This window comes from Musa acuminata, chromosome BXJ1-7 (genome assembly GCF_036884655.1).
Source record: "Musa acuminata AAA Group cultivar baxijiao chromosome BXJ1-7, Cavendish_Baxijiao_AAA, whole genome shotgun sequence".
Taxonomy (NCBI): Eukaryota; Viridiplantae; Streptophyta; class Magnoliopsida; order Zingiberales; family Musaceae; genus Musa; species Musa acuminata.
The window spans coordinates 42684510-42700740 of record NC_088333.1 but is presented as its reverse complement, the minus strand read 5'-3'; the positions used below and the strand labels follow the sequence as shown (position 1 = coordinate 42700740).

The following is a 16231-nucleotide window of genomic DNA, read 5'->3' as shown; positions in this document are numbered from 1 at the left end:
AAAGGTGTTGGCAATGATAAAATACATTTCGGGTATTAAAAAAAATAAAAATATTGTATGAGAATTGAGAGTAATATTTTATTACTGACATTAGTAGCTAAGTATCTCTAATGACATAATACTGGCTAATAATTTAATATAATTTTTGTTAGATCGATTGTCATCAGTTTGACAAATGACTTAATGTTCCAATGTTTATATCGTAACTCAAGTTGGGATTAGGCTGGAGCATTCCCAAATTGGTGAATGATCTTGATCACATTCGATGGCAACATCATCAAATCACACGTGGATCGCATCCGAATGATCTCATGATATAATAATAGATAAAAAAAAATAGTTAAATTTTGAATTGATGATATATTTCACTTACATAACCCCCACGTAGCAGGAAAGCTAAGAGTGCAAATAATTTGCTGTGGGTTAATGTAGATGAAGCACGGGCCACGGAACCCCACTAATTGTCATGCTTTGCACATGATTTTGTCCCCGTCCATTTTTAGGCGATTAGATCTGGGAATCCAAGTGGGCTCTTCTAACTTGCAGCTCCAAGCGACACGTGGGCGTTGAACCCTCATTGGCTGGCGCTATATGTTCGGTTCCCGCTCTGTCTTCGCCAAACGACGCAAGTGATATTGACCACTCGTTTGCTGGAGCACTATTCATGGTGCAATCGAGGCGCCGACGGAGAGACGATCCACGAGAAGTGGGGACGATTCCAGCTCATTCCAGGTACTAAATTGACTGTCACTCAGCATAGATGAACAGACAATTTTACAATAGATAACCCTTAGAATGAGCGGATCAACATGAGATTCATATGAAAAGAGACATCAGATCCATTTCGACCATTTTATTCTTGATATATATATCTAGAGTTCGATAAGTTGGACGAACAATAACGCGACTTGATTCTTAGTTTCTCCATCACCATCTTGAAGTATTCTTCCAGCGGAGGAGATAAAGTGTACGATCTCCATTTAGTGCTCTCCAATTGGCCCTAATCAGTTCTTTCAGCACCGGATAGATTTCGGCACATCGTCTCTCGCCAGCTCAACCTGTAGAACAAAAGACAACGACACAGAGGAGATATTACATTGCGTATGTGTTGCATTGACGTCTTGCGTACCTTTTGACGTAGCCAAATCATTGTAAAGCCTATAAATCATGGACGACCATCCCGCAAAATCTTGGTATTTGCAGATGCTTTGTAAAGCCTATACATCTGCCCACTGAACCAAGAAGAATAGTCCTTATAAGAAAGGTATCAGGTGGTTGATGTGTAAGACGAGAACGAGAACAAATTAATGCTGTATATATTACTGCTCTCTTTAGGTAGGGTATTATGTCCAAGCCTTTCTCCTTCGTGACTCTATATCCTGCATCGTTTTCCAATGTAGAAGACCACAGGAAAACACAACTTCATGTACCCTGGAATTTTGTCGATTGCATTTACAACCCATCTGAAATGTCCAGAAGAACATATGTTGTGATGATCATTGATAATTTAACGTTCATGTGTTGATAAAGAAAGATAAGAGTTTCTCATCACCTATCAACGACATTACTGAAAAGCTCTAGCTCCTCCAAGCTACCATATGTTGGCCAGATAGCCCATTAATTCAACATATAGTGGGCTTTAGTAACCCACAAACTATTTTAGTCATTAAATATTTTATGAAAATTCATCCCTATAAAAATGAAAATCTATCCATAAAAAATATCATCGAGGTTATTATCTTATTCGAAGTAAAAATAAATCATATCTAATTTGATGTAGTTCTAACTTTTTATTTTTTTTTCTTGTATTTAGACATAAAAAAGAGTCACAACATTATGGTAAATCATCATATTATTGAATTATATTATTTTCATAAAATATGTGAGTAATGCAAGACCAAAAATATATTCCTGATGGTATGGTTTCATATCCTCGATTTAAAACTTAGTAGTAATGCAATTTTCTCTATTATTTTTTAATTATTATTTTTTCTAGTTGTTTCCGATCCTCTATCTCTATTTTCAAGAAAAAAATACTCTCATCTAAAGAAATGATAAATAAATTGATCTCACATCAAATGACTCCATTGGTTAGGAACTCTCGTCCAGTTTGCGAAACATCGATCCATTTTGATGATAGAACATCTTGGTTAAGCCGAAAACTCTAATATTAAATCTAATGAGCAATATATATATATATATATATATATATATATATATATAATAATAATAATAATAATAATAATAAAGTATTTAAAAATAATTAAAAAGTATATATATAATTTTTTATTTCAAGAAACAAACTTCTAGAATTAAGGTCCCACACTGAATAATGAAATCATATCATTAGAAATATAACTTCGACCTTATATCACTCATATATTATGTGATAAAAGAATATAATTTAATGACCAATTTTTTTGATAATTTATCACAATATTATAATTTTTTATTTATCTAAATATAAGAAAAAAGGAAATGTAGAAATAAAAATTATAATTATATCAAATCAAATGTATAATTTATTTTATTAAATAAGATAATATTCTTGATTTGATTTGAGGAATAATCTTCTCTTGATATTTCTAATTGATAGACTTTATCTTTTTAGAGATAAATCTTTACAAGATTTGTAATATTCAATTAAATTCATAATTTGATTTCTTTCTTTTTTGTATTTACCTCCTCATTCTTTCTATTATTTAGTAATTAAAAAATAGATTAGAATTATTCTAGAAGTTGTCAAGTAATAACTTATGACGTATGCAAAATAACACATAAACTAATTAAATTTATTTAAATAAATAATAAACTAAATTGATACTGCATCATAATTTGTGTGGGGACACATTTCATGACAATTTTACAAAGCAACGTCTGTGTGCGTGCAGTTTATTAAAATAAATTTGACTATCAATTAAGAGTGATGAATTAATTTGTTCTCATTAATGATAATTATTTTAGGAGAATATTCATGTGTGTGATAAAAATTAAAAAGAGGAATAAGATTAATTCCACATTGATAAAAATTGAAAAAAAAATCAAATAATATATATTAAGTTAATCCTCTTCAATTTAACTCACACATATCATCAAATTCTAAGAAATTAAGATATTTGAGACATTTCTGACACATATATATATATATATATATATATATATATATATATATATATATATATATATATATATATATATATATATATGAAGATCATTTTCAGCATGTGTCTAGATATCCACGTCTAATTCCTTTTATCCTTAATTTATAAATAAAAGAGGTTCAAAACTTTTAGATTATTATCGTTTAATGTAATGGCCTTTGCTGCGGGCAAAAGTTGTCACCATCGAAACATTCGTTGGCGATAAGAAGCTCTTCACAACATCAATATGACTCTCTGCAAGCTCATCGTATTCGAAGTCTCAGAAGCTTGTGTTCATAAAAATCAGTCATCAGCAAATGCAACTCCACCTTCTCTAAGTGATCTCCCAGGCAAGCCACTGTTTGAATCTATCTCTGTGCCGAAAGAAATCCGCAGCTTTGTTGCTCTCAGGTGCTTGAACAACCTAACAAGCGGCACAAGCAGCAAAGGCAAAATGTTAAACATAGGTTCTAGGCATGGAAGCAAAGCTCCATTCATGCATGGACCATTTTAGAATCTTACCGACAGCTTCAACTCTGATAGGTGAGGACGACTCGTCATTGTGATCCACTTGGAGGTGTACGATGGAAGATCTGTTTTATTGTAAAGATTTATATAAGTCTATCAAGTTTAAAGATAAACCTTATGAATTATGAACGATGAAGAATGAAAATTTTAACATAAAAAAACTATTGTTTATATTAGAAAATCAAAGATAGTAGGAAATAGAATTTCTCTCAAGGCTTGTAAAATTGAAGTATAAAGATGATGATAATATTGTTGAGCACATAAGCCTATTTCAGAGTCTTGCAAATAAGCTGGTTGCTATGAAAATGAATATAGATGATGAGATGCAAAGATAATTACTTCTCAACTTTTTACCAGAAAATTGAAAAATGTATGTAGTGATAATTTATAACTCCATGCTAGAGGAGACTCTAACTATAGATATGGTTTAAAACAATATGCTAAATGAAGATGCCAGAAGGAAAGAACAGGGTGAATCTTTTTCTAATGTATTTGTTACTAAAAAATAATAAAGACGTGGAAGAAGTTATAGCAGAAATCCACATGGTTAGAGGAAGATCAAAGTCTAGAAGAGATATCAAATGTTTCTAATATAACAGGCTATGTCACATGAAGAAAGAGTGTAAGTTCTAGAAGCGAGAACAGAATAAAAAGAAAAAAAAATGAGAAAGCGACCAATATAGTTACATTGCTGAAGGTGATATCATTATTGTTTGTGATAACGGTTATGTCAGCTCAGGACAATAACTAAGTAATTGACTCTAGTACTTCATTTTATGTTACTTCTCATGATGATTTCTTCATATCTTACATTGATGGTGATTTTGGTAATGTCAGAATATGAAATAGTGATACATCTAAGATTGTGGGTATTGGAGATATTTGCTTGGATACCAATATTGGGAGCAAATTGATACTTATAGATGTAAGGCATATTCTAGATATTCGTTTTAATTTGATATCTACAGGCAGACTTGATAATGAGGGATTTACACATTATTTTGGTGAAAACAAATGAAAACTCATCAAAGGTTCTCTAATTTTGGTAAGAGGAAAGAAGCTTAACTCTTTTTATGTTATGGAAGCTAAGTTGATAGATTAATGAAATTTCGAATGGTGAAAGTATAGATCTTTGGCATAAGAGGATTAGTCATATCAGTGAGAATGGACTTTAAATTCTTGCTAGAAAGTAGTTCTTACTAGAGTTGCTAGGTACATCTCTTAAATCTTATGATCATTGCTTAGTTGAAAAAATACATAGAGTTGTCTTTCATACATATTCATCATCTAGAAGATCAAATATTATTAATTTAGTTCATATTGAAATTTATGTTATGCAAACTAGAACTCTTGGAGGTGCTCTTTATTTTGTTACTTTTATTAATGATCATTCTAAAAACATTTGGGCTTTTGCTTTCAAATCTAAAAACCAAGTATTCGATATTTTCAAAGAGTTTCGTGTCAATGTTGAAAGAGAAATTGGCAGAAAGCTAAAGTATATTCGAGCAGATAATGGTGGCGAGTACATGGGTCTTTTTTAGAATTATTGCAGGTTTCATAGTATAAAGCTTGAAAACACAGTCCCTAAAACTCCTCAGTAGAACGGTGTGACAAAAAGGATGAATAGAACCATTGAAGAAAGGATTAGGTGTATGCTTTTTATGCCAAGTTACCGAAGTTATTTTGGGGGGAGGCTGAACTACAATTGACCTCATAAATCTTTCTTCATCAATTCCTCTAAAAAGTGATGTTCCAGAGAGAGTATGGAAAGGAAAAGATATATCTAATCATTTGAGAATCTTAGGGCGTAAAGTATTTGTTCATATTCCTAAAGATGAAAGGTCTAAGCTTGATAATAAGGCAAGAGTATATATCTTCTAGGGATATAGTCATGAAGAGTTTGGGTACAGATTATGAGATACAGTGAATAAGAAGATTATCAGAAGCAAAGATATTATATTTCTTGAAGGTCAGTTGTTTGATGATAGTGATAATGTTGAGAAGCCAAAAACTTATATATATATTCCTTGGAGTTTGGGTCAAGTTTCTTCACCTTTAGTTTATGATAATCATGGGAGAGATGAACAAGAAGATCATAGTGAGAATGTCAATAACGATACTCCTACAATTGATGATGTTGAATCAACTGAACAAGCACCTCCACCACTATTTGAGATTTCATTGAGAAGATCCACAAGAGAGCGACAATCATCAACCAGATATCCTCCACATGAGTATGTTATGCTTACTGACGGGGGAGAGTCAAAAACTTACCAAGAAGTTATTTTACATGAGTATAAGAATGAGTGGGTCAAAGCCATGCAAGAAGAGATGAGATCCTTGCTTGAGAACCATACCTATGACTTAGTAAAAGTTACATAAAGAGAAGAAAGCTCTCAAGAATAAATGAGTTTATAAATTGAAGACCGAAAATAATAGCTCACAATAAAGATACAAGACACGTCTAGTTGTGAAAGGATTCAAACAAAAAAAATGTATTGACTTTGAAGAAATATTTTCTCCAGTTGTAAAAACGTCCTCTATCCAAGTTGTTCTTGGTTTGGCTACCCGCTTGAACTTAGAAATTAAGCAACTTGATGTGAAAACATTATTTTTTCATGGTGACTTAGAAGAAAAAATTTACAAGGAGCAACCAGAAGGTTTCTAAGTCAAGAAAAAAAAAATCTAGTGTGTAAGCTTAGGAAAAGCTTATATAGACTCAAACAGGCACCTAGATAGTAACACAAGAAATTTAGACAGTAACATAAGAAATTTGATTTCTTTATAATGAGCCAAGGGTATAATAGAACCACATCTGATCATTATATATTTATGAAGAAATTTTCAGATTATGATTTTATTATTCTCTTACTATATGTTGATGATATGCTGATTGTTGGCCATAATGCTGATAAAATTAAAAAGCTTAAAAGAGCTCTAAATAAGTCTTTTGCCATGAAAGACTTGGGATCGGTGAAATAAATATTTGGCATGAAGATTTTTCGTGATAGGAAAAGAAGGAAGATTTGACTATCTCAGGAGACTTACATTGAAAAGGTTCTTAAAATATTCAACATGAGTAAAGCCAAAGTAATTTATTCTCCACTTGCAAGTCATTTCAAGCTTAGTTCAAAATAATATCCTATAAGTGAGAAAGAAAAAGAAGAAATATCTAGAGTGTCTTACTCATATATAGTAGGTAGTTTGATGTAAGCTACGGTTTGTACTAGGCCAGATATAGCTCATGCAATTGGAGTTGTCAGTTGATTTCTCTCTAATCCTGGTAAGGAACATTTGGTAGTAGTGAAATTGATATTAAGATATCTAAGAGGTATTTTCAAGTTGTGTTTATGTTTTGGAAGTAATGAATCTATATTAGAAGGGTACATTGATGCAAACATGATAGGTGATACTGATTCCAAGAAGTCTACTTCGAGGTTCTTGATTGCATTTGCAGGGAGAGCAGTCTCTTGACAGTCTAAGTTACAGAATTGTGTTACTCTATCAACAACAGAAGCAAAATACATACTAATTACTGAAGCATACAAGGAAGCTTTATGGATGTAAAAGTTTCTGTAAGAATTGAACTTGAAACAGGAAGGATATACAACAAGCTCTACAATCCTAATGGTGTTGATCTATAGTTTACCCTCTCTGAAGTACTTTCATGCTCTACCCACTTTGTGAGACCTAAAATTTTCTTACGATGAGATTCATCTATACATAGATGAAGATATGTTATTCTTGAGCCAAGATATATGGTCTTGATGTTATTATGATCCTTTTGTTATTTTAGATAAGACTTATTATAAATCTGTTAGATGGACTACGATCCCATGATTTTTTCTGTATTGAGTTTTTCACGTTAAAAATTTGGTCTGAGTATAATTGATTTATTGTTCTACTATTTATGTTATTCTGATTGATATTTATATTTCGATATCAAATTAATATTTCGATGAAAAACTTATTTTGAGAAAAAAGAATTACTCCACGTTTTTCTAACACTTTGGATTTGATCTCGAAATCCAAGTGGGCTATTCAACCTGCACCTCCAGTGTTTTCGTCAAAGCGATGCCGTTGTGTCTTTGCAAAACGACACAAGTGTTTTCGTCAAAGCGATGCCGTTGTGTCTTTGCAAAACGGCACAAGTGTTTTCGTCAAAGCGATGCCGTTGTGTCATTGCAAAACGACGCTAGTGTTTTGGTCAAAGCGATGCCGGTGTGTCTTTGCAAAACGACGCAAGTCCTCAGAAGAAAGGTATCAGGTGGCTGATGTGTAAGAGAAGAAAGGAAACAAATTAATGCTGTATATGTTACGGCTCTCTTAAGGTAGGGTATTATGTCCAAGCCTTTCTCCTTCATGACTCTATATCCTGCTTCGTTTGCCATGTTGAATACTACAAGAAAACACAACTTCATGTACCCTGGAAGCTTGTCGATTTCATTTACATCCCATCTGAAATGTCCAGAAGAACATATGTTGTGATGATTATGGATAATATAATGTTCATGTGTTGATAAAGAAAGGCAGGAGTTTCTCATCACCTATCAACAACATTAGTGAAAAGCTCGAGTTCGTCCAAGGTACCATAGACATCGTAAACATCGTCGATTACAGTTATTAAGCTATGTAGCTTCGTTTGCATCTCCCTAAAGCTCCAAAATTGTGGTTCAAAGGCCCAACCAATTGTCCAGAAGTAGTTCTCCATCAACCTGTCTCTGAAGAATGGCAACCTCTGTGCATGACCGAGATCGGTCCACCATCTGGCGATCCAAGTTCACTGTTTAATAGGCGAGAGAAGTACATACTATTCATGACTAGCTTAGTTTACCTCGACACTTCTTTGAGTTCTCTCTTATGCATGCTCTGGATCATATTGAAGTTCAGCTTAGCCAATTCAAGTAGAAGAGGGTTCATGGTGGCTTCCCTTTGGCATGTTTCTATGAACCACCTGGTGTGTATCCTTTCCATCCTCCAATTCAATGGAAGCTCCAAGGCGTGGGCCACATGTTCCCTGAAACGAGGCTCAAGTGATCCCTCTTCCATGAGCTTCTTGAGGTGCTTTGTCGTGAAGTCCATGGCTTCGATCAGTACAAACTCCCCCTCCTTTCCAAGGTAGGAAGCTTCATATAAGCTCAGCATTCCTTTAGTCTGATGCTGGAGGCAAGTTTTGAGGTGGCCCTTCTCATCTTTGAATCTGCTGAACATATCTTTTGTCACAAAGTTCATCGAGACGTTAGATTGCGGCACCACGAACGAACAAACCCAAGTTAAGGCTTCATGAGCATATCAACCATTTTCTTATACACTAAGCACATACAATAACATGTTGGTTAGGATGGATGTATTAGAGAGACTGAAGAATATTCCCATTTCGTCTTGACTAGGCTGCATCCCTCGGCTATTTATATATATACATACATATATATGTATGTATATATATATATGTAGCTTCTAGTCGAGATGAATAGATTGTGTATATATTTTATACACCTTGTAACCATCAGTCTAGAAAATTTCAGGAGAAATATTAGTGGAAGTTGACCTTTACGTGTCATAATTAAAACTCTACTCGATTTTATCAGACCGGCGGTGTCAGTGAGGTGAACTACCTTCAGAAACATCGAAACCATTTTCTCTGAGAATCCTGAAGAGAAATGCTGTTGCATGGAGATTGTCCTTCAGCAGCTTGCTTGTGTCTTCCAGGGATCCATGAATGCTCCCTAAAGCATCCTTAATATCATCTTTAAAGTGATATGCCACGCCAAGCTGCTGTAGGTGATCGATTAGGTGAAGCTGGTCCTCAAGTTCCTTCTCCTCCTGTATCAGTTTCACAACTTCCTTCTCCAAGTTACTTATCCTTGCAGCATTCTGCTCATCCATCTAGATTTACAAGTAGAAGTAATCAATATACACAATAGCACATCTGAGAGAAGAAAGCAAGCTTAGAATACAAAGAGGTTATGGTGCCAACCGAGTGGTCACTTGTGAGTGACTGTATGTAGTCATTAGTCCATAAGGTTGGTTGGAAATTGGCTGATCTCCGTAAAGGAGGTTGCCCGCTGCATCTGATGCGTGGAGAGAGGCATGGATGACGGCCATGGTGTTCGAAGGAGGCGATCCGCCGGAACGTACTGTGGCTGCTGCAAGGGAAGGATGTGGCACAAACGATAGGGAGAAGGCGGAGAGACATTATTTGGTCTGATTACTTGGTAGCTGGCAAACCCAGAATGTGTTTGTATAAGCCGGAGAACTTCTCCTTCATATATATCATGGAATGAGACATTCTCGCGTGATTATAAGAAAAGAAATTATTGAGAAAAATAAATTATGATAAAATTATCATGATATTTTTAATATTTAAATATTATTTTATCAAAATTTTAAATCATAAAAATTATGATAATATATTATTATGATTCTATCAATAGTAAAGATCATGATCTCAACGTTGATCTCCCAAAGGATTTAATAAATATTTTATATTTATTATTTATTGAAAAATTTATTTAATTATCATATTTTACAATATCTTTTTGTGTATATAAATTCATACCAGTATTAATAAAATTAACCTAGTCATTTCTATACGAGAAACATAGTTGCTTCAAGGGATGGTGTCAATTCCATTACCACCTATTTGTTTGAGACCATAAAGAACCTCGCATAACTTAAGATATATTGAGGAAGATTATGATAAATAAAGTTTGAAGCTTGCCTTATAAATATATCTTTAAAAATATGATCATGATGATCTCTCTTTCTTGGCACTATATCAATAATGCACATCACCTCTTTACAGCTCAACCTGCATATAGAGGAGGATTCAATGTTGTAGACTTGTTTGTCATGATAAGAAGAAGCACACAAATGAGGTTTAACTTTGTGTACCGTCGAATTAGCGAAATCATTGTAGAGGCGAACTAGGATCATTGAACAGTAGGAAATTTTTTCAAAACAAAATGTATCCTTATAAATATATTATTCATATTTAATTATCAAAATCCTCAATTGTTAAACAAAGTAAGACATAAAGTAATACAAATTATTATTGAATTCACAACAACCAAGTTAAATGGGTTATAGTACCTCTGAACGTTGATGAAATCCCTTTGCAACATGTAAAAAGGATTTTGAGGAAGAGGAAAGGTTTGTAGATATGTTAGGTTCCTTTTCATATTAGGAACCCAAACAACATCAAAAAGTAAAAAAGATTTTAAGGAAGAATAAAGATTTATAGAACCAATATAAGTTATTTTAATACCTTTCCCATCATATACTATCGAACCATTATAACCTAAAGTAAGAGATAAATTATTCAAGTCAAACGCAATACGATGAGAAGGCCTAAAATCAATAAATCATTTTGATGAAAATTAAAACAATTGAGAAACAAATTGAGCAAACAAAGGTAGTAATAAAATAATAGCTTACATATGTATGAAGGCTGAAACATTCATAGAATAATAGCTTACAAGCGATGATATTTCTTAGCAACATGGTCTTATAAGTCACATATTTGACAGGTGACTTTGTTAAATTGTCAATCAGATTTGTTGATATTTTTGCTGTGACGTTGTTGCATGTTGCCTCTAGAATGATACCACATGTTGCCTCTAGTTGTAATAACTGATGCACCTCTTGATGATGAAGAGGTCATTTTTTATATATTAAATAATCTTAATTTAGATTACAAGGAGATCTTATTTGGGATTCACGCTTACAATAGTCCTATAACTTTATAATAAGCTTTCTGACTAGGAAGCTTATCATAAACAAGAGTTACAATGGTCCTATATCTTTTGGAGAACTTTATGATAAACTTTCTGACTAGGAAGCTTATCGTAAGCAAGAGTTACCATCTTCTTATGCTATTTTCATTACTATCAATTTTGCTAACAAAACCAATCTTAGCAACAAAGGCAAGATCTAAGATAACCGTCCAAGTAATTATTCTAGAGGCAACATGTAGTATCATTCTAGAGGCAACATGCAACAATGTTATAGCAAAAATATCAACAAATCTGAATGACAACTTAACAAAGTCACCTGTCAGATACGTGACTTATAAGACTATGTTGCTAAGAAAATATCATCGCTTGTAAGTTATTATTATATGAATGTTTTAGCCTTCATACATATCTTATTCTATATATCTTGCTACACCACCTACCTGATTTTAATTACTACCTTTGTTTGCTCAATTTGTTTTTCAATTATTTTTAATTTTCATTAAAATGATTTATTGATTTTAGGGCTTCTCATCATATTACGTTTGACTTGAATAATTTATCTCTTACTTTAGGTTATGATGGTTCAGATGATATCATGATAGATGATGGGAAAGGTATTAAAATAACTTATATTGGTTCTATAAATCTTTATTCTTCCTTAAAATCTTTTTTACTTTTTGATGTTGTTTGGGTTCCTAATATGAAAAGGAACCTAACATATCTACAAACCTTTCCTCTTCCTCAAAATCCTTTTTACATGTTGCAAAGGGATTTCATCAACGTTCAGAGGTACTATAACCCATTTAACTTGGTTGTTGTGAATTCAATAATAATTTGTATTACTTTATGTCTTACTTTGTTTAACAATTGAGGATTTTGATAATTAAATATGAATAATATATTTATAAGGATACATTTTGTTTTGAAAAAATTTCCTACTGTTCAATGATCCTAGTTCGCCTCTACAATGATTTCGCTAATTCGACGGTACACAAAGTTAAACCTCATTTGTGTGCTTCTTCTTATCGTGACAAACAAGTCTACAACATTGAATCCTATGCAGGTTGAGCTGTAAAGAGGTGATGTGCATTATTGATATAGTGCCAAGAAAGAGAGATCATCATGATCATATTTTTAAAGATATATTTATAAGGCAAGCTTCAAACTTTATTTATCATAATCTTTCTCAATATATCTTAAGTTATGCAAGGTTCTTTATGGTCTCAAACAAATAGGTGGTAATGGAATTGACACCATCCCTTGAAGCAACTATGTTTCTCGTATAGAAATGACTAGGTTAATTTTATTAATACTGGTATGAATTTATATACACAAAAAGATATTGTAAAATATGATAATTAAATAAATTTTTCAATAAATAATAAATATAAAATATTTATTAAATCCTTTGGGAGATCAACGTTGAGATCATGATCTTTACTATTGATAGAATCATAATAATATATTATCATAATTTTTATGATTTAAAATTTTGATAAAATAATATTTAAATATTAAAAATATCATGATAATTTTATCATAATTTATTTTTCTCAATAATTTCTTTTCTTATAATCACGCGAGAATGTCTCATTCCATGATATATATGAAGGAGAAGTTCTCCGGCTTATACAAACACATTCTGGGTTTGCCAGCTACCAAGTAATCAGACCAAATAATGTCTCTCCGCCTTCTCCCTATCGTTTGTGCCACATCCTTCCCTTGCAGCAGCCACAGTACGTTCCGGCGGATCGCCTCCTTCGAACACCATGGCCGTCAACCATGCCTCCCTCCACGCATCAGATGCAGCGGGCAACCTCTTTTACGGAGATCAGCCAATTACCAACCAACCTTATGGACTGATGACTACATACAGTCACTCACAAGTGACCACTCGGTTGGCACCATAACCTCTTTGTATTCTAAGCTTGCTTTCTTCTCTCAGATGTGCTATTGTGTATATTGATTACTGCTACTTGTAAATCTAGATGGAGGAGCAGAATGCTACAAGGATAAGTAACTTGGAGAAGGAAGTTGTGAAACTGATACAGGAGGAGAAGAAACTTGAGGACCAGCTTCACCTAATCGATCACCTACAGCAGCTTGGTGTGGCATATCACTTTAAAGATAATATTAAGGATGTTTTAGGGAGCATTCATGGATCCCTGGAAGACACAAGCATGCTGCTGAAGGACAATCTCCATGCAACAGCACTTCTCTTCAGGCTTCTCAGAGAAAATGGTTTCGATGTTTCTGAAGGTAGTTCACCCCACTTACACTACGCCTGTCTGATAAAATCGAGTAGAGTTCTAATTATGACACGTAAAGGTCTACTTCAACTAATATTTCTCCTGAAATGTTCTAGACTGATGGTTACAAGGTGTATAAAATATATACACAATCTATTCATCTCGACTAGAAGCTACATATATATATATACATACATATATATGTATGTATATATATAAATAGCCGAGGGATGCAGCCTAGTCAAGACGAAATGGGAATATTCTTCAGTCTCTCTAATACATCCATCCTAACCAACATGTTATTGTATGTGCTTAGTGTATAAGAAAATGGTTGATATGCTCATGAAGCCTTAACTTGGGTTTGTTCGTTCGTGGTGCCGCAATCTAACGTCTCGATGAACTTTGTGACTAAAGATATGTTCAGCAGATTCAAAGATGAGAAGGGCCACCTCAAAACTTGCCTCCAGCTTCAGACTAAAGGAATGCTGAGCTTATATGAAGCTTCCTACCTTGGAAAGGAAGGGGAGTTTGTACTGATCGAAGCCATGGACTTCACGACAAAGCACCTCAAGAAGCTCATGGAAGAGGGATCACTTGAGCCTCGTTTCAGGGAACATGTGGCCCACGCGTTGGAGCTTCCACTGAATTGGAGGATGGAAAGGATACACACCAGGTGGTTCATAGAAACATACCAAAGTGAAGCCACCATGAACCCTCTTCTACTTGAATTGGCTAAGCTGGACTTCAATCTGATCCAGAGCATGCATAAGAGAGAACTCAAAGAAGTGTCGAGGTAAACTAAGCTAGTCATGAATAGTATGTACTTCTCTCGTCTATTAAACAGTGAACTTGGATCGCCAGATGGTGGACCGATCTCGGTCTTGCACAGAGGTTGCCATTCTCCAGAGACAGGTTGATGGAGAACTACTTGTGGACAGTTGGTTGGGCCTTTGAACCACAATTTTGGAGCTTTAGGGAGATGCAAACGAAGCTAGTTAGCTTAATATCTGTTATCGACGATGTTTACGATGTCTATGGTACCTTGGACGAACTCGAGCTTTTCACTAATGTTGTTGATAGGTGATGAGAAACTCCTGCCTTTCTTTATCAACACATGAACTTTATATTATCCATGATCATCACAACATATGTTCTTCTGGACATTTCAGATGGGACGTAAATGCAATCGACAAGCTTCCAGGGTACATGAAGTTGTGTTTTCTTGTAGTCTTCAACATGGCAAGCGATGCAGGATATAGAGTCATGAAGGAGAAAGGCTTGGACATAATACCCTACCTTAAGAGAGCCGTAATATATACAGCATTAATTTGTTTTCTTTCTTCTCTTAAACATCAACCACCTGATACCTTTCTTCTAAGGACTATTCCTCTTGGTTCAGTGGGCAGATGTTTGCAAATCATACTTGGTGGAAGCGAGGTGGTACCACCATGGAAGTACACCCAAGCTTGGTGAGTATCTGGACAACGCATGGACATCGGTATCAAGCCCTTTGCTTCTGACTCATGCTTATTGCATGAGCGAAGATTTAACTGCAGAGGCATTACCAAACATCTGCAAATACCAAGATTTTGTGCGACGATCGTCCATGCTTTATAGGCTTTACAATGATTTGGCCACCTCGAAGGTATGCAAGACGTCAACTCAACACATACGGAATGTGATATCTCCTCTGTGTCGTTGTTGTCTTTTGTTCTTCAGGCTGAGGTCTCGAGAGGCGATGCGCCGAAATCTATCCAGTGCTACAAGCATGAGAAAAGCGTGTCAGAGGATGTAGCACGTGAGAAGTTGAGAGAATTGATCAGGGTCAATTGGAGAGCACTAAATGGAGATCGTACTTCGTCTTCTCCACTGGAAGAATACTTGAAGAGGGTGGCAATTAACATCCCTCGGATGGCCCAATTCCTGTACGAACATGGAGATGGATACGGCACTCCGGATGGAGAAACCAAGAATCAAATCGTGTTATTGTTCATCCAACCTATCGAGCTCTAGATATATACCAAAAATAAAGTGGTCGGCATGGATCTGATGTCTCTTTGCATATGGATCTCATGTTGATCTAATATTTCCTGAGGTCTTCGTGAAGTATATGTTGTTGTATCCGTCCATTCTAAGGTTGTCTATTGTAAAATTGTCTGTTCACTGGTTAGCCCCTTATAAACTTCGTTGTCGCCGACCACCGGCAAGTCTACCGAACAAATGCACTGCTCGTCCGGTAAAATTCCAAAGACTGTTCATCTTTATTGAGTGGCCATAGATTTAGATCGGGGACTGAAATTGTCCCCGATCGTCGTGAATGGTATTGATAAGGTATATTTTGGGTTCAAGACACGTCATAGCCGATTTCACACCGCGCTATAGTCGAATCAGCAATGGGAGCACCTCCACGCGCTAAGTTATAATCCGTATCGAGACGCTATTTGGTATGTCCCGTCTTAGAAGCTCAGGACAGCGTCGTTTGGCATCGTTCCGCACGTCCCGGGACGACGGCCGCACAGTATCGTCTCATCCCTTGAGGATCAGCCACCATGTCGAGCCCGCGTGCGACCGACTCTCG

At 34.8% G+C, this 16231-nt stretch overlaps 2 protein-coding genes across 2 annotated transcripts; one reads left to right on the top strand and one right to left on the bottom strand.

The window, feature by feature from the left end:
- Positions 1-8498: 8498 nt before the first annotated feature.
- LOC135679784 (monoterpene synthase 8, chloroplastic-like) lies at positions 8499-9743 on the bottom strand. Its single transcript, XM_065193768.1, has 3 exons — positions 9646-9743; positions 9284-9554; positions 8499-8881 (listed from the first exon to the last, which is right to left on the bottom strand). The coding sequence occupies exons 2-3, from the start codon at positions 9552-9554 to the stop codon at positions 8499-8501; spliced, it is 654 nt and encodes a 217-aa protein (XP_065049840.1). The 5' UTR covers positions 9646-9743.
- Positions 9744-13173: 3430 nt separating this feature from the next.
- On the top strand, positions 13174-15757 carry LOC135679783 (monoterpene synthase 8, chloroplastic-like). Its single transcript, XM_065193767.1, has 7 exons — positions 13174-13290; positions 13393-13663; positions 14068-14446; positions 14515-14733; positions 14823-14961; positions 15053-15298; positions 15373-15757. Exons 1-7 carry the CDS (start codon positions 13174-13176, stop codon positions 15664-15666), a joined length of 1665 nt encoding a protein of 554 aa, XP_065049839.1. The 3' UTR covers positions 15667-15757.
- The last annotated feature ends 474 nt before the right edge of the window (positions 15758-16231 follow it).